This window comes from Pongo pygmaeus, chromosome X, assembly GCF_028885625.2.
Source record: "Pongo pygmaeus isolate AG05252 chromosome X, NHGRI_mPonPyg2-v2.0_pri, whole genome shotgun sequence".
Lineage (NCBI taxonomy): Eukaryota > Metazoa > Chordata > Mammalia > Primates > Hominidae > Pongo > Pongo pygmaeus.
The window spans coordinates 157,082,835-157,106,424 of record NC_072396.2 but is presented as its reverse complement, the minus strand read 5'-3'; the positions used below and the strand labels follow the sequence as shown (position 1 = coordinate 157,106,424).

General features: G+C 38.8%; 1 protein-coding gene across 3 annotated transcripts in view; it reads left to right on the top strand.

The window, feature by feature from the left end:
• GABRA3 (gamma-aminobutyric acid type A receptor subunit alpha3) overlaps window positions 1-23,590 on the top strand; it is a 288,046-nt gene that overhangs the window by 238,283 nt on the left and 26,173 nt on the right. For all 3 annotated transcript variants that reach the window (XM_054472831.2, XM_054472832.1, XM_054472830.2), the window contains exons 7-8: window positions 7,721-7,864; window positions 18,071-18,223. In XM_054472831.2, coding sequence (XP_054328806.1) covers window positions 7,721-7,864; window positions 18,071-18,223 — 297 coding nt within the window. The remainder of the gene's footprint in view (window positions 1-7,720; window positions 7,865-18,070; window positions 18,224-23,590) is intronic.

Genomic DNA, 23,590 nt, shown 5'->3' with positions numbered 1-23,590 from the left:
TGATAAAATTCCATATCTCTACTTTGCTTTTAATGCCTGTGCTTTTGGATTGTTATCTAAAAGATCCTTGCCCAGACGACTAATGGCATGGAGAATTTCCCCTACATTTTCTTCTAGTAATTTTATAGCATTGGGTTTTACATTTAAGTCATTAACCCATTTTGATTCAGTTTTTTATAGTGAGAGATAAGGGTTTAGTCTCATTCTTGTACACGTGGACATGCAGTTTTCTCAGCACCATGTTGAAGAGACAAGTGGGATTCATCCCAGGGATGCAAAAATGGTTGAAAACATACAAATGAATAAATGTGATACATGACATCAACAAAATGAAGGACAAAAAACACACTGTCATTTCAATAGATGAAGAAAATAATATTCAACACCTCTTCCTGATGACAGCTCTTAACTAATTAGGTATACAAAAAGAATGTACCTCAACACAATAAAGGCCATATATGACAAACCTACAGCAAACATCATACTGAATGGAAAAGGCTGAAAGCTCTTTTCTAAGGTATGAAACTGTGAAACACGGCAAGGATACCCAGTCTCACCACTTCTTGCAACTAGTGGTGAGAAGTCCTAGAGGTACTAGAAGTCCTAGCCAGAGCAATTAGGCAAGAGAAAGAAATAAAAGGCAGCCAAATTGGAAAGGAGGAAGTCAAATTGTCCCTGTTTGCAGATGACATAATCATATAAAAAAATATATATATATCCATACACACATACATATATGTGTGTATATATATATGTGTGTGTGTGTATACATATATCCCTAAAGAACTAAACAAAAATTTGTTAGAATTAATGAAGAAAATAAGCAACATGGAAGGATACAAAATCCACATACAAAAGTCAGTACCATTTCTATATGCCAATAATGAACTATTTGAAAAAAGAAAGTGATTCCATTTACAATAGCTACAAAACAATAAAATTCCTAGGAATAAATTTAACCAAGGAGGTAAAAGATCTCCACAATGAAAACTATAAACATTGATTAGAAAAATAGAAGAAGACACAAATAAATAGACGTCTTTTGTTCATGGATTGGAAGAACTGATATTGTTAAAATGTTCATGCTACCTAAAGCAATCTACACATTCAATATGATTGCTATCAAAACACCAATGACACGCTTCCTGAAATAGAAAAAAACACTCTAAAATTCATATGAAACCACAAAAGACCCCAAATCTCCAAAACCATACTGAGCAAAATGAATAAAGCTGGGGACATCACACTACCTGACTTCAAAATATACCACGAAGCTATAGTAACCAAAACAGCATGGTAGTGGCATAAAAATTGACACATAGAACAATGGAATATAAAAAGACACATGCAATTGTATGTTTATCACAGCATTATTCACAATAGCAAAGTCATGGAATCAACCTAAATGTCCATCAGTGGATGACTAGATAAAGAAAATTGCTATATATATATTTACAAACACATACACAGACACCATGGAATACTACTCAGCCATAAAAAGGATGAAATCATGTGTCTGCTGCACCACAGATGGAACTAGAGGCCACTATCCTAAGTGATATAGCTCATAAACTCAAATACCGCATATTCTCACTTATAAGTGGGAGCCAAATAATGGATACACATGGATACAGAGAGTAGAATAATACACACTGGAGATTCCAAAAGATGAGGGTATGAGGGGGTGAAGACTGAAAAAATACCTGTAGGGTGCAATGTTTAGTATTTGGGCAATGGGTACACTAAAAGCTCAGACTTGTCCACTACACAATATATCAGTTTAACAAAACTGCACTTGTACTCTCCAAATCTATAAAAATAAAAAAAAAAAGGAATAGAGAACACAGAAATAAACCTACATATTTATAGCCAACTGATTTTTGACAAAAGCACCAAAATACACATTAAGGGAAGGACAGTCTCTTCAACATATGGTGCTGGGAAATCTGGAGAATCCTTGGATTTTTACCATGTCCAAACCAAACTTAAGTTCTTTTCACTAAAACTCTTTGTGATCTCTATCTTGGTTTAGATCCTGTATTCTGGTTACCTACCTCCTCAACCTTATATCATATCCCTTTCCCCGTTACATTGGCCTTCTGCCAGTTCCTAGAACTCTTTACCATGTAGAAGACTTTGCATTTGCTGGTTTGGGGGGGTTGGGGAGGTTTAGTTGTTTTGTTATTATTTTGGCCTGAAATGTTTTCCATCAAGCTCTTGCATGACTGACTCCTTCTCATTTCTTAATGTTTTAGATTAGAAACCACCCTCAGAGAGATCTTCTCTTATCACTGTATCTAATGACGCCCTTCCTCACCCTGTAACTCTATTTTCTTCACAGCATGCATCACTGTTACTATATTATTTATTTACTTGTTTATTGTCTGTCTTTTCTCACTAGACTGTAAGCTCAATGAGGTGATGGGGCCTCAGATGTTTTATGACCGCTGTATCTTCACTATCTAATATGATGCCTTGATGTTTGTTGAACGGGTAACTGATTAAATCAATTAATCAAGCAAGTGGTTTCTGACAATATTTCAAAAGAAATGCTTTCTCATTTGTGCTAACATGGCAAGATTGTTTGTTACTTCCTTTTTTCCTGGGGTCTGTTACATACCAAGGCTCAGATAACAGAAGGAGGCATTTTGCTAAGCAACTAAAGACAAAGAGATGCTTTTGCCATTATAGCTCATATGAAATATATTTAGGGGCCCATTCAGCGAGTGCAAGAGTTCTAATTGTCAGGTACATATCCTTTCTTCAGGAACCAGTCCCTCCACCCTACCCCAGCTCCTCCATGAAAATAGAATGATCGGAATTGAGATGAGGGGGCAGTTTTATAGGAGAGAAGCTGAGGAATTAAAGGAGCCCAAATCCATGGAAGAAGGAAAGCAGAAGGAGGTCTAACTGGGAAGAATTCTGCTCCCCAGTGGGTGAATAAATTCCATCATTATCCATGTACTTGGAAAAGCTACAATGTTAGGATCATGTAGAATCTTTTTAAAATGTCATTTTTCCTTTCTTAACCACCATGAAAGTCAAAAATTATAATCATTTCTACTTCTGAAATCGCTCTGTCCCACTCAGTTCAACCCACTGTCTAGTATATTATGCCTATGGGTCACTGACACCAAAAGGCATTGTGATGACCTTTTAAATACTGTCTTGGCTTCAGTTTCACTCTTTTCCACCAGCCATCCTTACGGCAGCTAGGGTGATCCTTCCCAAGCTTATATCTGCTCATGTCATCTCTCTCCTTTAGGCATGTCCACAACTCGTTGTGTGTACACACATGTATGTACACACATGTGCATATTCCAACAGAGGTTCCCACTTGCCCATTAGAAGTTTCTTCTGGGGACTATATAATAAAAACAAGAAATCCAGGACTGCAAAAACCCTTAGCTCTTAGGGTAGGCAATTTGGATTTTTTTTTTTTTTTTTTGAGACAAAAGCCTTGCTCTATTGCCTGGGCTGGAGTGCAGTGGTTCAATCACAGCTCACTGTAGCCTTGAACTCCTGGGCTTAATTGATTCTCCTGCCTCAGCCTCCTGAGCAGCTGGGGCTACAGGCATGTGCCACCATGCCCAGCTAATTTTTAATTTTTTTTTGCAGAGACGGTTTCTTTCTATGTTGCCCAGGCTGTTCTCAAACTCTTGGCCCCATGCAATCCTCCTGCATTGGCCTTCCAAGGTGCTGGGATTACAACATAAGCCACTGCACCCAGACTAATTGGATATTTTATGCTATTTATTAAGCTTCCTTCCGGTCTGTGACTCCAGTGATACTATTAATTCCTTTACTGCTCCATGTGCTCACATACTTTTTGCCTTGGCTATGTTGTTCTTTTGCTAGGAATGTCCTTCTTTCACCTACTAAAGGTGGCCTCATCTTCTGAGTATCATTTACTTTAAGAATCCTTCTGTAACACCCCACTCTGAGCAGGAGTAATAGTGCTCACCTCTGGTTTTACTTAACACTTGTGTTTATTTCACTAGTGTGCATACTCCTATATTCCAAATTGCACTACAGCCGTTGTGCTTTCTCTGTCTCCCCGAGTAAATTGTGGGCTTCCTGATGTGATGGTGGCTACTGTGCCTTCACAAACTTTGTTTACCAGTACAGGTCAGGCTCCAAGCAGACACTCAATCGAGTAGTTTTCAACTTGTTTTTGTTTTTATTATTTTTTTTAATTCACATCTTCTTCTTCCACTTATTCATGTCTTTCCTGCTTTGCCCTCTATCTTATGAGAAGAGGGTATTTTTTTCTCCTCAAATCCCTCTGTTACCATATATTATTGCCAAAGAAATTAAATCGTTGCTTTTTGCATAAAGTAAGTTGCTACTCTGGAGAAGTGAATTTTCTGAGATACTGATAGCTACACAATTTATTGTCACATCTGCGTTAGGGTCTGCTTGGATTTTCAGGGTGAGTATTCAGGGTTGTCTGTGCCAGGTACTCAGCTTAAGTTAAGAGATCCAGCAAGAAATTCCTTTTCTTTTTTAGGGGTGGAAACAAAATCTTCCATTGCTTACTCTTTCCCTGAACGAACCTATTCTAGTTTTTACACTGTCAAAATCTTGGGTAGATTGGATAGAACATGGCACTATCTTTAAACAAAAAGTGTTACAACCATCTGAATAGCAAAGGTAAGAAGACCTATACAGATGGTTCCCTGCTTAGGAGTAGGGGTACCCCAAGCATATGTACTAAAGATAAAAGACTCTAGGGAAAAATGAGAGCACAAGGGTCTTGTGAAATCACATTTCACTGATCGTATTATGACTGCCTCATATAATATCAGTATACATTTTAGGTAAGGGTATGAGAAGGGTTCTGAGAAGATTTTCCTTTCTTCTTGGTGATAATAGTTTAAAGGTCCACAAATCAAGCTGAGAGCCCTGGATATCCTATAAGTAGAAGAGGATGCTTTGTTTTTAAGGTGGAATCATAAGGAATCATAGCCATCTGTAGGAGAAAGTCTCTAGACCATAGGTTGTAAATTGGGAACTTCAGGTGTGACTTGTTTGATCCATACGCTGTTTACAACTTTTAAAATTATTTGCTAAGATTTTAAATTTGGGAGATGTCACATAAAATTCCACATTTGCTTATTATCTCACAAAATCAGAAGACTGACAACACACTGGGCTGAAATCCTACATGGCTTCAATCAGTCGAGGCCAAATAGTGACTATCCCTTGTACATGAGGATATGCTTTCCCTTTCCTCATAACCTCCATCACTTTCACTTTGCTCCCTGAAAAGGGAGTCTAATATCAATTGCCAGTAATCATCTCACTTGCACTTTTGTTTTACTTACAAGAGAATTAAGAGCTCCCAGTAGAAATGAGGAAAATGAAAGCGTTCTTGTACCATATCTATCAATTTTTTTAAAAAAATTAAGACATGCTGAGACGGCTATATTTTAAACAAGATGGGAGAGTTTACATTTTCTTATAGAAATAAAGGATATTTTCACATCTTTAAGCACACAAAGTATGCTTTTGTTGAAAACATAAAACTTCATATATCAAAATTATGCTATTCATTACAAAAAACTATGATTTATGTATAGAAAAAATGCACAATGAAAATATTAATTAAAAAACATTGAAAGTTAAGTTTTGTGCTTCAATGCATACACTAAATGTTATTGCTAGAAAATGTGGTTATGCTTTCAGCAACAAACCTTTATAGGCATCAAAATATTTCATAGATACCAAACTTGTAAAAAAAAGTCTATTAATTGCATGAGAAATTATGTGTCCAACTAGAAATATTGTTGTTGTTGTGTTGAAGAAATGACTGAGACTATATACAAGGCAAATTATGTGGAAAAGTTAAACTTCCTGTGATATTTTCCTTTGCAGCTTATGAGAGCACAGATATAAAAAATACCATAGAGTTATGAATATTTGTTCATGATGTCAATGAGAATTTTGATGTGATTGGAGAAATTTTTAGCATGTTACTCATTACAAACAAAGCAGGAAATGACTTATTTAGGTGTATTGAAAAAGTTTTAAAAAGTGTAATGTAAGCAGATCACAACTAGTACCCATGAATAGCTGTTAATGTCAGACTTGTGAAATGTATATCCAATGTTGCAAAGTTTTGCAGGGACCCAGCATTTATATTTGTTTATTGGCAGATTCACCAGAAATTATTTGCTTTGTGGTAAAAGGTTTAAATAGAGTATATTAGGGGTATAGTAGTTGCCACCATGAGCTGGAGGAACCCCTCTTCCCCTCTGGCTTGAACAACAGGCAGCTCAAAACTTGAAGGAAAAGGGTATACAGTATGCGGTCAGCTTCCCTTTATGAGCCTGGGTGCCTGAGTTAGGGCAAGGACTCACCCCAGATATAAAATCCACGGTGGAAAGAGTTAATCATGTCAGGGAAGGAATCAACTCATTTCTTTAATATACTGACTAAAATTAAATAACCCCACCTCATTTCTGACCATTTCCCTTACTCACACCCCTGTTAATCTATACAAATTCTGTACTTGACATTGGAATTCTAAATACAAGCCTTGACATTAATGCTAATGCAAAAGAAAAGGTGTCAGGTATCTTGTTTGCATATCAAAATGATAATAAGTTATGAAAGAAAATTAATTATTGTAATTTTAATGTGGAATTTTTCTTTTTTAACTTAAAATATCACTAGTTCAAATTTTTGCTTTCTCTGATATGCTCACCTCATAATTAATTAAATTTGTACTACTTTTCTGCCAGTTTATTTTTCTTACAATTAGCCTGATTTACTTATTCAAGGTACCTCTGTGTTAGTCTGTTTTGCTTTGCTGTGAAGGAATACCTGAAGCTAGGTAAATTATACAGAAAAGAGTTTTATTTGGTTCATGGTTATGGGGGGCTGTACAAGAAGCATGGAGCCAGCATCTGCATTTTGTAAGGACCTCAGGAAGCTTTTATTCATGGTGAAAGGCAGAGCAGGCCAGCGTGTCACATAAAAAGAGGGAGCAAAAGAGAGAAGGCGGTGCAAGGCTCATTTAAAACAATCAGATAGCCTGTGAACTAATAGAGCAAGAATTCACTCATTACTGGAGGGGGGTGGCAGCAAGCCATTTGTGAGGGATCTGCCTCCATGACTCAAACACCTCCCACTGGGCCCCACTTCCAACACTGGGGTTCGCATTTTAACATAAGAATTGGAGGGGTCAAATATCCAAATTATGTCAACCTCTATGGCTCCTGTAGGCATTTGAGTCTATGGCATCTACATGAGATAATATTTTAGCCATTCCTCCCCCTGCCCCTACTGTCTACTCTCCAACAGAAGAAAAAGTTTATTGGCAGTCTAGAAGATAGTCATTGAAGTATGAGAACACTTTGGGTTCATTTCTATGTACACAGCATATACTACAGTAGCTATTCAATGAGAGTTTATTGGATGGATGGAAGGATGGATGGATGGATGGATGGATGGATGGATGGATGGATGGATGGATAGATGGACGGACGGGCGGACGGACGGGCGGGCGGACGGGCGGACGGACGGATGGACGGACGGACGGAAGGATGGATGGATGGATGGATGGACAGATGGATGTACTTCAGTTGAAGACAGACCACATACCCAGAACTCTTTGAAGATGGAAGTTTTATTTCAATCTCATTTGAGTTTAGTATCAAGGGTACTCATTCTCCATTTCCTTCAACTTCTCTTTATTGACCCTTCTCTGCCTTAGATGCCTATACAACAGCTGAAGTGGTTTATTCTTGGACTCTCGGAAAGAACAAATCTGTGGAAGTGGCACAGGATGGTTCTCGCTTGAACCAGTATGACCTGCTGGGCCATGTTGTTGGGACAGAGATAATCCGGTCTAGTACAGGTATTTAACTTATTTTATTTAACAAACATCTCTGTAACCTGTACCACATGCCAGTCACTGTTCTAAGTGCTTATAACTTATTTAATCTTCAAAACAATGTTGTGACAAAGATAGTATTATCATGAGAAAACTGAGGTATATAAAAGTTCAGTAATTTGCTCCTTGTCACAGTTATGCAATGGCAAAACGAAAATGAACACTTGTCAGATTGGCTCCCAGGACTATCCTCTTAACCACAATTGCCTGCTGCCTCTTGGAGAGTGGTGCAGAAGGTGAAGGGCATTACGGCTAGAGTATGAGAAGAGAAAGCAGATGGAGGCCACGGTGGGCGAAGAGCTGAGCTTTGTTCCTAAAGATTTCATTAAAAGAATTGCTTAACTCAGCCTCTGCTGAGGTGGCACATTAACTAATCCCAGAAAAGGTCAAGCACACAGCCAGGATGTCCAGGGAGTAGCCATGGAATTATTTTCTTAAGTGGATCACGTAACTCAGAAAAAAGCTTGGTTGGCAGAACCTGCTAGGTTTTATCAATGGCTAACTCTTGGATATTGACAAATGAAACTAGAGTTTTGTTCTGTGGCCTTAAGTCTGTCCATTTGGAAATGGCCCCTGAGCAGTTCAAGGGGCCTGAGGAACGATATACATATTCTGGATCTCAACTAACCTTAGAATGTTCGTCAAAATGGAGTATATGCTTGGGCCCACATATCACATGATGTTTTTTTGCTATGAAATGATAGAAGCTTTCAACTTTAATTTTCAAGCAACATTTGTCTCTGGGAATCCACAATTATACATGTCCTTTCATCTCATTATCTAGACATACACTGTTCCCTCTTGTGATATCACAGTCTGTCATCTCCTCTGCCCCCTGTTTTCCCTCCACTTCAGAATCAGGGGAGGGTGCCTAAACAAATCAACATTTGAAATGGAATTGAAGGACAAACAGGATTTAGAGATCTAGAATTAGTGTGGGGAAAGGCTATTCTTGACAAAGGCAATACTGAGATGTCAAAAGTCCAGAAGTATGAGAGAGCATGGCCTGTTAGGGAAGCTGAAAGCTGTTCAGAGTAAGATGCAGAAGAGATAGGGAGTGCAGGGCTGCAGAGGTGGGTGGGCTGTTCCATGGGGTCCTGGGGTCATGTATGGCAGGCCTCCGGCTGGACCAGTCCAAGTGGCACAGGCAGGCAAGGTGTGGCTGGCCCCAATCTGAAGAATTCCCTCCTTCCAGTGGTTGAGCATTGCTACTGGGGTCAAGTGCCTGGCTTTGATAGAAGCAGTAGAGGTGTCTGGCGGTGGGAGTGTCTGGGCCACCTGGGCCCTGTCTCTGTGTCCCAGGAGCACTCCTGGCCATCGTGCATTGGCTTACTTGGGCCACTGCATGGCCAGAGCTCAGAGCCCTGGGAGTGTGGGCAGAGCCAGACAGGGACCCGTCCCTGGCTCACTCTGCTGAAGGTGAAGCAGGGGCATTGACATACTTTTCCTGCACTGGCTGCACAGGTACTGCCCGCCTTTAGGGCCCTGATCCCGGGACTATGCAAGCAAGGAGGGAGAGGAGCCATTTGTAGGTTTCACACACCCTCCTGTCCCCTCACGTCTCCACTGGACCCCTTACATGTGTGAGCAGAGAAGCCGGCCTCCTGCTTCCAGAGGTGCCACCACCAATGCCACTGCCTGGTTCCCCCCGCTTCCCCACCCCAACTTAAGGGAAAAGAGGAAGGAGGCCCCAGGAGGAGGCCGAGGCTGCAGCATCACGTAGCCCAAAGTGGTGCACTGCACAGCTGGGCCCTAGAGGCTGAAGGCCCGCCCTTGCTGCTGCAGGGATTTCTTCTTCAGAGTGAGCAAGCAAGAGAAGTCCCTGTATCTGTTCACTCCGCTCACCTCCCCGTCTGTCCTGGGCACTGCCCACCTGGCATCAACTCTTGAGACCAATCCTTGGCTGCCCAATCAGACCCCACTCCCACTTCATTTTGGTAAACCATGGTTGGTCTCATCTTTAGCACACAGAAGATACACGTTCATAACAGGAAAATTAGAAATACATGGAGGAGCAAATGTTGGAAATTAAAATACTTTTTGTTTCCACTTTCTAGAAATATCTTAGAAGATTTTGGTACATTAACTGATTATTTTACATTCAGTATTTAAGACGGTTCCCTTTGCATTTTCTGTATAAATATGTTTTTATATAAATGGGGCCATAGTATTGATACTGTTTTATAAGCTGCTTTTTATTTAATTTTATATTATAAATGTGTTTTCATGTCACTAAATGCACATAATCCAAGTAAAATGTACACAAGATTTAGTAAAATATGTTAGCAATTAGAATGAACACACCACACATTTATTATTACTTGTTTTGGTTACTTAAAAAAAAAGTGAAAAGCCTTCCTGTCAGGCCAGAGTGTAGTTGACAACGTTTATAATCCCTGTTGTCACTAGGAAGTGTAGCATTTCATTGTGAAACTCAGTAAAATAGTATCTTTTTTGGTAATGTCTTCATATAGATGGATCACAATCTATTTAAACAATCATCCACTATTATTTTCTGTGTTTTAATGCTATAAACAACACTGTAAAGACCCTTCTTTTCCCTATAGCATTTTGCTCCTGTTTAAGTATCCACCTAAGATACAGACAGGATATTGAGATTGCTATTTCAGAAAGTAGACACATTAAAAAAAATTGATACATATTGACAAACTGCTGTTCTGAAAGGTTAAACAATTCACACTCCTATTATCAGTGATGAGCATGCCAATTTCCCCTCACCCTTGCCAACACAGGTATCATGGGTTGAATTGTGTCCCCTGAAAAGATATGTTTAAGTCCTAACCCCCAGTACTGCAAAATTGACCTTATTTGGAAACAGGGTCACTGCAGATGTAATTAGTTAAGATGAGGTCGTACTGCAGTGGAGTGGGCCCTAATCCAATATGACTGGTGTCCTTATAAAAAGGGGAAATTTGGACATAGAGACACACACACACACGTGCGTGCACATGGAGAACACCATGTGAATATGAAGGCAGGGATTGGGGTGATGCTTCTATAAGTTGAGAAACACCAAAGATTGTGAGAAAACAACTTGAAACTAGGAAGGGGCAAGGAAGGATTTCCCTACAATTTTCAGAGGGAGTGTAGCTCTGCTGACACCTCAATATGAGACTTCCAGCCTCCAGAACTGTGAAAGAATACATTTGTTTTGTTTTAACCCATCCAGGGTGTAGTACTTTGTTATGGTAACCCTAGGAAAATAATGCAACAAGATATTGTCATTCTTGTTTTCTTACTGTTTATCAAAGTCATATATGGGTATAGTGGTAGAATTAATAATGATCAATTTTTGAGCATGTAATATGTGCAAAGCATTTCCCTGAGGGCATGTATTAACTCACTTAACCCTTGAACAACAGTTTGAGGTGGGTGGTGGTATTATCTGAGGTTTATAGATAAGGAAATCGAGGCTCAGACAGATTAAATAATTTTCTCAGGGTCACACAGTTGGTAAGTGGTAGAGCAAGATTTGGAAACAAGGCAGAAAACTTGCTCCAGAGTCTATAAACATAATAACTACATGGATCACTCCCTTTTTACTTTGCATCTAGAAGGAAGGGTGTAAGGAAAGAAGGAAGGCAGGAAGAAAGGCAGGGAGGGAGGGAAGGAGGAAAGAAAAGAAAATTAAAAAATCAAATAACAGAAAGGTATATACTGAAAAGGAGCAGTTCCCATTTTAACCACTTATGTTTTACTTCTGATGGTTCCCTCCATAGTTCTAAATAATGTGCTTATACTGCTATTTTTCACCTTTAGAGATGAAATATTGATTGCCTACTCTAAGGTATATGAGTGCTTATCTCACTTCCATTGCCCCTACCTCTCCTTTCCTCCAAGTATTGATAGCTGGATCAAATAGTTAGCTATATTTATTGATCTATCAACCCTTCTGTCCTCATATCTTCACCTTCTTTCTTCCAACTTCTGCCAGCTAAAAGTTTGCTTTCACTGTAAAAACAGATTAAAATATACACTTAGTTCTTGTGGAAGGGAGAATAGTGGCCCCCCAAAGATGTCCACATTCTATTCCGTAGAACCTGTGAACATGTTAGGTTACATGGAAACGGGGGATTAAGGTGCCTAATCAGCTGATTTCAAAATAGATTATTCTGGATTATTCAAGTGGGCATAATGTAACCATGAGAGTCCTTATAAAGGAGAGGCAGGAAGACCAGAGTCAAAAAGAAAATGAGTAGAAGATATTTTACAGCTGGCTGGAAAGATGACAAATGGGGCCACAAGCCCAGAAATGTGGACTACCCAGAGAAGCCAAAAAGGTGAGAAAACCTATTCTTCCCTGGAGTCACCAGAAGTGAAGGCAGCCCCACCTACATCCTGATTTTAGCACAGTGAGACCCATTTTAGACTTCTGACCTTCAGAAGTGTAAGAGTATAAATTTGTGCTGTTTTAAGCCAACAAGTGTGGGGTAATTTGATAAAGTACCAATAAACAGAAAACTAATACCATTATATACCCCTAATTAAGCTTTCAATACTTTCTCTATAGATTGATTTAAAAAGCTCAAAACCAGCAAGGGACATTTGTATTACTATGACTGTATGAATACTGTCTTTTGTTGGGATTGCATTTCTTGTTTAAGGGCTTACCACCCACTTAAATTTCCCTAGTTTTCTGTAGAAACACCCTTCAGAGTATTTTAGATAAAGGCACTCAGGTTATCTTTCTTTTGACTGGGAGAGTAAACATACTGATACAGTCATTGTGCCTATGGAAGTAGGGCTTGGAACTTTTCCAAGTTCAGATCTGCAGGAAATGTCCCTATTTTCCATTCCCATTCTTGAGACCCTCTCCCTTTGTCCCTGCAGCCTCCAGGTCTGTGGCCTCTCTGGGTGTTGCCAGCAGGGACCTCCCTTGTAAGCTGAGCTCCCTCTGCTGCTTCTCATCTACACTGAGGCCTGCTTTCTCCATCAGCACTTTCTGAATTCCAAAATTCTCTTGAGCTCTTTCATTCATTCTTTCCTGTTGTTTTCCTTCTTATGGGTTTATTCTATTTTACTGTCTTCACTGGCACTTGATGAAGTCTTAAGAGAAAGAGGAGGTAAATGTTGCTGCTCAGTCTGCTATATGAATTGGACATCTTTCCAACTTTTTACCTACATTTTTTAGGAACTGAGTTATTTCCATTCTTAAAATTTACATCTCGAATATAATCTGGAGTTTTATTTTTGGTTTGCACTATGAGGTAACCAAATGTACCAGTATCCACGAATGAATAATCGAGTGTTTCCTCATTGATATGAGATGCTGCTTTTATCATATACTAAATTCACATGTGTGCACATACATACACATACAAACGCATAAGTGTGTGTCTATATTTATTATTCTTTTTCATTGTTGTCTCTCTATTCTGTATATGTATCACATTATTTTAATTATCGTAGATACATGTTTTCAAACTGTGTATATATACACACACACACACATAATCTTTCTAGGAAGATACACAAGAGGCTGTTAATTGTAGTTACCTAAAGGAAGGAGATGTGAAATGGGTAATTTGGGGCAGATGTGGGAGGGAGACATTTTGCTGCACATACTTTTATACCTATTGATTTAGGAACCATATAAATATTATTACCTTACATATATATGTATTGTTTTTATTGTGACCATAAATTATGGGCATTCCTTTATAAATTCTTCATACACTCTTCCATGTAAGGTCTAGAATATGAATGGAAATCCGGGCCAGAGAAAGGACCCACAATCCGTGGATGTTCTGATTGGTATGGCTGGCTTTCTCTCCAGATGCTGTCAGTCCTCAGTATGAACTAGCTTCCTGCAGAGGCCGTCTGCTCTCTGCTCCAGATTCAAACATGTATTAAATAAATGAATGAAATTCCTCAAAGTCTGTGGCTAGTTGTTCACACCATCCCCTATTTTCCCTAATTTGGCGAATTATTACATTAATTTTCTAAAAGGATTGTTTGGATGTATGATCCTTATATATCCATCTTTCCTAGAAATTTGATCATTTGTTAGAATGACAGTTTTATTATTATTGTCATTGTATATATTATTTTTTTAGATGTGTAGCATAGGTAAGTAAAGATAATGCATAAAACAGGACATAAAGAAAAATCAGAGAGATGGAGATAAAAAGAAAACAGGAGGCAAGATAAAGAACAAGGAGTAGAGATAGAAAGAGGGAAAAATATCCAAGACAGATTTAAGAAAATATATCCACTTACTTTTTTTTATGATGAGTTAATTTGCCAAGCTAAAAAAGCCTCTTATGTGTTTCAAAACCTTAGAAACTAGCTAAGTTGTGAATGTGTTTTACATTCCATTATCAAATATTTCATATTTAACACAGATGGAGTTTAATAGGCTGAAGTGCAAAGGCAGGAGAAAATTCCCCCAAATCACTTAAAGGGTCATCCTTCATAATAAGAAAGACAGAGAGGCGCAGCAATAGGGGCAAGGAGGGAGAGAATCTAACAAATCCACTTCAGGAAAATATAGTCAGTTACGTAAAGCATTATTTAGCTAAACTGTTCTGCATTTCTGATACATAGATAACAACTAATTTATGAATACATATGCATTGTATGTTTTATATTGTACCCTTGAATATCTCATATACAACACACACAACACAGATGGTACATAATGAGCTTAATAAGCTGGTACAAAAGGGTGGAGTTGGGATGGAGGGAACTGTGAAAATCTTCCAATTTGGTTAAAGTTTCAGTTCTCTCTTTGGCAGAGAAGAAGATATGTAGAGATGGAAAATATCAGAGTTGTGTTTAAGAAACCTGATTAAGTTAATTGACATAATAAATTAATTTGCTAAGCTTTCTAAAAGTCCACTTGTAAGTTCCACCCATAGAAATGATCTAAGCTGTGAATACTTGTGAATATACAAAAGTGTCTTTCCATTGTCCCTTTGACAGTTTCACACTGGACCCAGATAGTCTCCAATACAAGGACAGAAACCAGGGAAATCTTCGCAACCTAGGTGTCAGTTCTTACTAAAGAGAATTCCTTTCACCTCTTCAGAAGACAGACAACAAGACAGAATGAGAAAGAAAGAAGTATAGAAAAGGAGAGGATTGAGGAAAATCAATGTGTTCAACCATTTTGAGTCAGTTATTCAAAACAAATGGTTAATTTGATAATCTTTTGAAAAGTCCATTTGCTTTGCCTTTTAGATCCACAGAATGTAATTAATTTATGAATATTTATTACATCTTTTATATATTAAATATTTCACATGATCAGAGATAGGATTAATAGGTAGCGTTTGGAAATGTGAGATGGGAAAGAGGGAGAATTGCGTAAGGTAATCAAAGTCCAACTCTCATGAAAAACAAATCCCCAATGCCTTCTCAGTGGAGAGAGAGTGAAGCAAAGGGAAAGGACAGAAAGAAGTAGAGATGCACACAGACAGAAGATAAAACAAAGAAAGAAAAGGATTGAAAAAAAGAAGCAGAGAGAAAGAAAAGAGATGGGAACTCCAAAGTTGTAATTTTTAATTTGCCAAATTAAAAATAAGCCAACTTGTATTTTTTGTGTTCACATAAACAAGCTAAGATGTGAATACATATTCAATATGGGTTGTATATTGAGCCTTGGATGACCAGATGGTGCTTCCTAGGTTTAGGTACAAGGGAGTGGGTAGAGTAGAAAAGAGGGAAATTGCCTCATTTGGGAATCCTGCCAAAACCAAATGTGGGTGGAGGAAGAGAGGTGCAAAATAAGAAGCTCTGATAAGAGTGCTATTAGAGCAATGCAAGGGTCTTTGGGGACTATTTTGGAGAATCTGGCTTTTACTCTTTGAGAGATGATAAACCATTGGATAGTCTTGAACAGAAGACAGACAAGATCTGACTTACGTTTTAATAAGATAATTTCTGGCAGCTGTACTATGAATGCATTGAAGAGGAGTCAAGGACAGAACAAGGAGAGCAGTCAGAAAGCTATTATAGTACTCCAGGTGAGACATGATGGTGGCTTACACCAGGGTGCTAGCTAGTAGATGTGGTGAGAAGTGGTCAAATTATGGAAATATTTTGGAGAAAGAACTGGAAGAGTCGGTTGATTGATTTGGTGTGTGTTATGTGTGTGTGTGTAAATGTGTGAGACAGGAGGGAGGGAGGGAAGGAGAGCAAGTTAGAGAGAGAGCAACAGAACACGGTGGGGTTGAGGAGTCAGTGGAAAGTCTCTTGGGGGAGCCATTTTGAATAGGTGTTGGGGATGGGGAAAGTGAAAACCAAAATCTTGATTTTCATGTTAAGTCAAGATGCCTATTAGATCCCCAAGTAGTGATGTCTAATATATAAATCTTAGAGTTGAGTAGAGAATCTTAAGGCTCCTGTAATAAAGTACCACAAACTGTGCAACTTAACAGAAATGTGTCTCGCTCGCAGTTAAGGCTAGAAGTCTCAAATCAAAGCATCAAGAAGGTTAGTTCTTTCTAGAGATTCTGAGAGGGAAAATCTGTCCCTTGCCTCTCCCTAGTTTCTGGTGGTGGCTGTAACCTTTGGCATTCCTTGGCTTGCAGCTGCACCACTCCAATCTCTGTTTTTTTTGTTTTTTTTTTTTTGAGACGGAGTCTCGCTCTGTTGCCCAGGCTGGAGTGCAGTGGCGCGATCTTGGCTCACTGCCAGCTCCGCCTCCCGGGTTCACGCCATTCTCCTGCCTCAGCCTCCCTAGTAGCTGGGACTACAGGTGCCCGCCACCACACCTGGCTAATATTTTGTATTTTTAGTAGAGATGGGGTTTCACCGTGTTAGCCAGGATGGTCTCGATCTCCTGACCTTGTAATCTGCCCGCCTTGGCCTCCCAAAGTGCTGGGATTACAGGCTTGAGCCACTGCGCCCAGCCCCCTGCCTGCTTTTTACGTATCCTTCTCCCTGTGTGTCTGTGTTTTCACATGGTGCTGTCTTCTAAGGACACTAGTCATGTTGGATGAGGGGCCCACCCTACTCCAGTCCGGCATGACCTCATCTTAACTAACTACATCTGCAATAACACTATTTCCAAACAAGGCCACGGTCTGAGGTAACAGGAGCTAAGGCTTCAGCATATCTTTTTGAGGGACACAATTCAACCCATAACAAGTAGGAAGCCCAGGTAGAAGTTATACATTGGGGAGTTATTAGAGTTTAAGGTATTAAAGACACAGGCTGGATGAGAATTGCTGGTGTCTGAGTAAGACAGAAAAAAGAAGTGCAAGTACAGAGCTTTGACATCCTCCAGTGTTTAGAAATTAAAAGAAACAGCAAAGGAGACTTTGGAGGAATGGTCTGTGAAGTAGGAGAGAAACCAGAAAAGCATCATGGCCTGGAGGGTCTGTGAAGAGAGTGATTACAAGAGGGAAGAAGGATCAACTGCATAAAATGCTGCTGACAAATCCAGTAAGAGGGAGAATTGACGAATACATTTAGCAACATGGGGTAATTATTAGTACCTATCTCACAGAACTGTTAGGAGGATATAAAGTTAACAATCCACAAACACTCAGAAAATATTTTGGCACACAGTGAAAGTGCAGTAAGTGCTCACTCTTATTTTAGGAGTGGGATAATGTAGGTCAGTTCACATTCTGCTATGTGAACTTTTGGGTCTAACCAAGTAAGTACATTAGAACAGCAGAGCATAATGGTTAAAAAGCATAAACTGTGGACAACCTACCTGGGCTTGACTTTGGGCTTTACTAATTACTAGCTGTGTAACCTTATGCAGGTTGCTCCATGTCTCCTTGCCTCAGTTTCTTGAGCTATAAAAATAAGGATAACAATAGTACCTACCTCATAGGGTTCCTGTGAAGATTAAATATTTTATAATGTTAAAGTGCTAAATGAGTGCCTATCACATAGCAAGTGCTGTAGAAGAGATTTTTATTTTATTATTATTTAAATGAGAACATTAATTTACTTGAATGAACTGTATCAAAATTGTTCTGAGCAAGCTGTATTGGCACACTGATAGCATTGTTTTTTCACACACAAAAAACACACTATTTTGTGATTATTAAAGGGCTCTGGTTACATGAACTTGGGAGATGCTGGAATATTGAATATAAGATTAAAGAGCTTTGTGAATTGAATTGGGGCCCAACTTGATTTAGCAATGTTTATGTAGCTACATACTGCCTAATTTTACTCTCTCTTTAGGAGAATATGTCGTCATGACAACCCACTTCCATCTCAAGCGAAAAATTGGCTACTTTGTGATCCAGACCTACTTGCCATGTATCATGACTGTCATTCTGTCACAAGTGTCGTTCTGGCTCAACAGAGAGTCTGTTCCTGCCCGTACAGTCTTTGGTGAGTGATAATTTATGGAGCGTAAGGGAAAGTCTTATCATGCAGATTCGCAGTGGAGGTGAGAAAGGTGGAAGAATGACTCCTGGAGAGAATGGGAGAAATGCCTGTGCCTAGCAGGAGTAACTGAATCATCAGACCATGGGGTTTTAGACGACTGAGTTCTTAAGGAGGAAGTTAGAATAAGAAGACTGTTGGACCAGTAAGATACTGAAATGCTTCCCATTTCAGTCCTGCTTGCCCCAAAAGCTGGAGAGGGAATTATCCTTTAGTGAAAAAGAGAGGAATTTAGTGCATAGAGTGGAGAAGTGAAAGGGTTAGAAACCAAGCTGTCTGAACAGAGTATTGGATCGGGGGCTTTGTTAAGATCTGCTTTTTTTGTATGAGTGTTTGACTTTGTGGCTTCTCCTCTAGCCTTTTTGAAAGTATGAATTATCTGATATTGTGTAAAGGCCACACAAAGTTTAAAGGATTTCTTAATAGTACCCACAATCAAAGGCATTTTCTTCATCATGAGTATACTGATGTCTAGGAATACATTTGCATATCATTAGCACTTTTTCCTCACAGACTTAAAACATATAAAACATTTCCTGCCTATTTTTCCCACTGTCGGAGATAAATATTAATTTTTTCAGCTACTAAACTGCCTCCATGGCAATGATACCTTTGAGGCATATACTTGAGTGTACTTGGTATCCACACAGAAGGTGTTTCTACCAATATCCTGAAGTTTTACTGGGTAGTGAAATAAAAAGTAAATTATATTTTGGAAGAAGTAGCATTGTAGGTCAGGTATTGTAGGAGATAGCAGTGGAGAAAGAGAAAGAGTGACCTGTAAAGTAGGAAAAAGAAAGAATAATCAAAAGGATGTGATATCATGGAACTCAAGTGAGGAAAGTATTTCAAGAAGCAGAGAATACTCATGTGGGTTGAATTGTACTGAGTTTACATGAGATGCAGACAGAAACTGTCTGTTGGGTATTGTGATATACTTGGCTGTTAGGGATCTTGAAAAGAACAGTTCTAGTGAATTGGAGGGAGCAGAAGCTGTATGAGAGTGGGTTAAATATGCTCACTTTGGGAAATGTAACAAACTAGATACCCTGAAAAAGCTTCCTTTATAAAATCCTAGAAAAGCTAGATAAAACATAGAAACCATTCTTTTTCATTTTTCCTTCCTTCCTTCCTTCCTTCCTTCCTTCCTTCCTTTCTTTCTTTTTTTGAGATGGAGTTTCACTCTTGTTACCCAGGCTGGAGTGCAATAGAGAGTTCTCAGCTCACTGCAACCCCCCGCCTCTCAGGTTCAAGCGATTCTCCTGCCTCAGCCTCCCGAGTAGCTGGGATTACAGGCGCCTGCCACCAAGCCTGGCTATTTTTTTTTTTTTTTTTTTTTGGTATTTTTAGTACAGACAGGGTTTCAACATGTTGGCCAGGCTGGTCTCCAACTCCTGACTTCATATGATCCGCCCACCTCAGCCTCCCAAAGTGCTGGGATTACAGATGTGAGCCACAGAACCCGGCCAAAACCATTCTTTTAAGCTAGTGTCTTAACATAAGCTTAAAAGAAATTAAAGGAAATACACAGGGGCCCAAAAGAAAGAAGAAACTGAAAATTGAGTGTTAATCACATTAACTGTACTGTTATGGCAGGAAGAAAAGCAGATGGACTCCTGGTCTTGGTAAACAAGAGTTTGACTTTTTAAAGAAAGGCATTTACAACCAAGATTGTGGTAGGCAGAATAATGGTCCCCGAAGACACCCATATTCTAGTCCCTGGAACTTGGGAGTGTGACCTACACAGCAAAAATAACTTTATAGTTGTGATTAAATAAAAGATCTTGAGACGGAGAGATTATTCTGAATTATCTGGAATGGAGCCTAAATGCAATCACAGTAGCCTTATAAGAATCAGGCAGAAGGAGATTTGACTGTGGAGGAGAAAGCAATGTGATGACAGGAGGAAAGATTTGAACATGCTCTGCTGTTGGATTTGAAGAAAGAGGAAGGGGATGATGAGTGAAGGAATCCGTCATACAGCTCTAGAAGCTGAAAAAGGTAATAGATTATTCCTTTAGAGCCTCCAGAGGGAGTGCAACCCTGCTGACCCCTTGACACTGGACCAGTGAAACTAATTCCAGCCTTCTAGCATCAAGAATTGTAAGAAGGCATTTAGTTGTTTTAAGCAACTAAATTTTTGATAATTTGTTACATAAACCAAAGGAAATTAATACAAGGACACTTCCCATAAATTCAATATCATTGAAGAGTTACACTTGCAATGCAAGGGAGTACTAGAAAAATACACTTACCAGTGCAGAGAGACAATAAAGAAGCATGTTTCTTTTGGCCTGGGCTTTTTGTGTGAAATATGAGATTCCCTGATAATTCATTTGCTAATTCAAACTTGGCCTCACATTAATTTAGAATTTATATTTACATTAATTGCATTGATGTGAGAACCTGCATGTTAAAATGTTTACATAAAAAGTGATTGCAGAATTGTTTATGTAAGAAAAAAAGCAAGAATAGCCAATATATCCTTCTAAAAAAGAACAAAGTAGAGAGACCGGGAGTGGCAGCTCATGCCTGTAATCCCAGCACTTTCAGAGGCTGAAGTGGGAGTACTGCTTGAGTCTAGGAGTTCAAGACCAGCCTGGGCAACATAGGGAGACCTCGTCTTAAATTTTTTCTTTTTAATTAGCCAGATGTGGTGGCACATCCTTGTGGTCCCAGATACTTGGGAGGCTGAGGTGAGAGGATTGCTTGGGCCTGGGAGGTTGAGGCTGCCATGAGCCATGATCATGCCATTGCACTCCAGCCTGGGTGACAGAGTGAGACCCTGTCTCAAAAGATTTTTAAAGAAAATAAGAAAGCCTAAAATACAGCCATATATATGGAAACTTGATTTATGATAAAGATGGCACTGCAGAGAATTAATTTGAGATTGATCATGGATTTAAATATAAAAGTTAAAAATATGGTTTCTTAGAAGAAAATATAAGGCAATATCTGTGCACCCTTTGGTAGACAGAAATTCCTTAGTTCACAAAAACATAATAACAATAAGGAAAATAACTAATAAATTGGCCTTCATCAAAATTAAAAATTTCTGCTCATCAAAGGATAACATTAAGATAATGAAATGGCAAGCCATATCCTGAGATAAAGCACACTATATCTGTGCAGACCTAAAAAAATATATTTTGAAATATTTATATATTCTGAAAATATAAAAAGCTCCTAAAATTCAATAATAAAAGGACAAAGAATCCAATTTTTAAAATGGGCAAAAGATGTAAACAGATACTTCACCGAAGAATGTATACAAATGCCCATAATCATGTGAGAGGATCCTTAACATCATCTTTTTTTAAATTAGGGAAATGTAAACTAAAACCTCATGGAGACATCACTTTAAATACTAGAATGGCTAAAATAAGCACTGAATATATGAAATCGTAACAGTGGCTTATTGGTTAAACAATACATTTAGAATAAAATACTGGAACATAATGTAATATATATCTGTTGAGATGGGGTTATATGGAGATAAAATGTTCCAAGGACTTTCACTATCAGAGAAAAGTGTTAAAGTATCAATTAACATTATTTATTTTATTTTATTTTTTGAGGCGGGTCTCGCCCTGTTGCCCAGGCTGGAGTGCAGTGGTGCTATCTCGGCTCATTGTAACCTCTGCCTCCTAGATTCAAGCAATTCTCCTGCCTCAGCCTCCCGAGTAGCTGGGACTACAGGCGTGCGCCACCATGCCTGGTTAATTTTTGTATTTTTAGTTGAGATGGGGTTTCACCATGTTGGCCAGGCTGGTCTCAAACTCCTGACCTTGTGATCCACCCGCCTCAGCCTCCCAAAGGGCTGGGATTCCAGGCGGGATCCACCGCGCCCGGCCTAAAGTTATTATATTATATTTGATTTTTTAAGTCAAGGATGCATGCTGACTGAAACTCTCGTACATCTACTGGGAATGTTAAATGGTAAAATTACTTTAGAAAACAGTTTGGCAATGCCATATAAAGTTAAACATATGCTTACTGTATAATCTTGTAGTTCCATTCTTTAGGTATTTACCAAGAGAAATGAAAGCATATACTCACACAGACTTATATGTAAATCATCCCAGTATCTTTATTCACAATAGTTGAACACTGGAAACAATCCAGATATCCATTACTGGGTGAATGAATAAACAAATTAGGTAATATCAATACAATGGAATGCTGCTGTGAAATTAACAGGAACAAGCCACAGATAGATGCAACAACATGAATGAACCTAAAAATATGCTGAGTGGAGGAAGCCAGACACAAGTGAGTACATACTGTAAAATATTTATACGAAACTCTAAGAGAAAAATCTAATCCATAGAAAATGAAAGCACATCAGTGGTTACCTAAGACCAAGGAGGGGATGGCATGGGCACAAAGGAATCTTTGGGGAGATGGGAGTATTCTATAGATGATACTTATGAGAAAGGGCAGAAAGGGGTATCACCAGATGGTAGACGTCTCAAAAGAGCACAGGTTACAACAACACTGTGATCCGGTAATGGTCTAAGAAGCGGAAGACATCAAAGAAAATATGGATTGCACTTCTTGAGCTCTTGATTCTGAATTATCAGCCACATTTTGAGAATCAAAACAGTGTATTCAAGAGGAGAGTCAGGTTTCAGTTAAGACCAAAAGGGGGTTATGCATTCAGAGAAGAGGCTGAGAAAATAGGTGGACTCACCAGTCATAGAGTAGCAGAGTTGGGCAGTAAGAAGAGTTTGCGATAAAGGGTTCATAAGTGTATGGGTGATAGGGTCAGATAGGACCTTGTAAAACAGAATTAAGCCTGACTGAAAGTGAATTAACAAATATCCTTGCCCTTGTGGTGGTGTCTGAGGTAAACAGATATATGAAATGATTAATTCTGATTATCTCCTAAGGGGAGAATGGGTACTCATTTTGAATGCTGTGGTCTGAAATATCTAAATTTTTTATCCTTAGGACTTAACTCTGTATAAGGCACAAAACAGTTGGCAATGTTGGAGAAAAGAAGATAATAAGAGCTACATTAATAATAATAATAATATATTTAATAATTACCATAAGAAAAGTACATTATTAACTCTGATGGGAACAAATGTGGTACAGTGGGCTACTTGGCTGTGCCTGACAATTAAAGTCCTTTCCACTCATCACAGATGTGGTTTGGTATAAGAGACACATGTCATCACGTAAGTGCACTAAAAGTGTTCAAAGGAGACGAGGGAGGACAGTCAATTCTACCTAAGCCTTTTCAGAAATGTTTTCTAGTCTTGAAAGAGAAGCACTGGTGACAGGCTGAATATCTTTTAAAATGCCAAG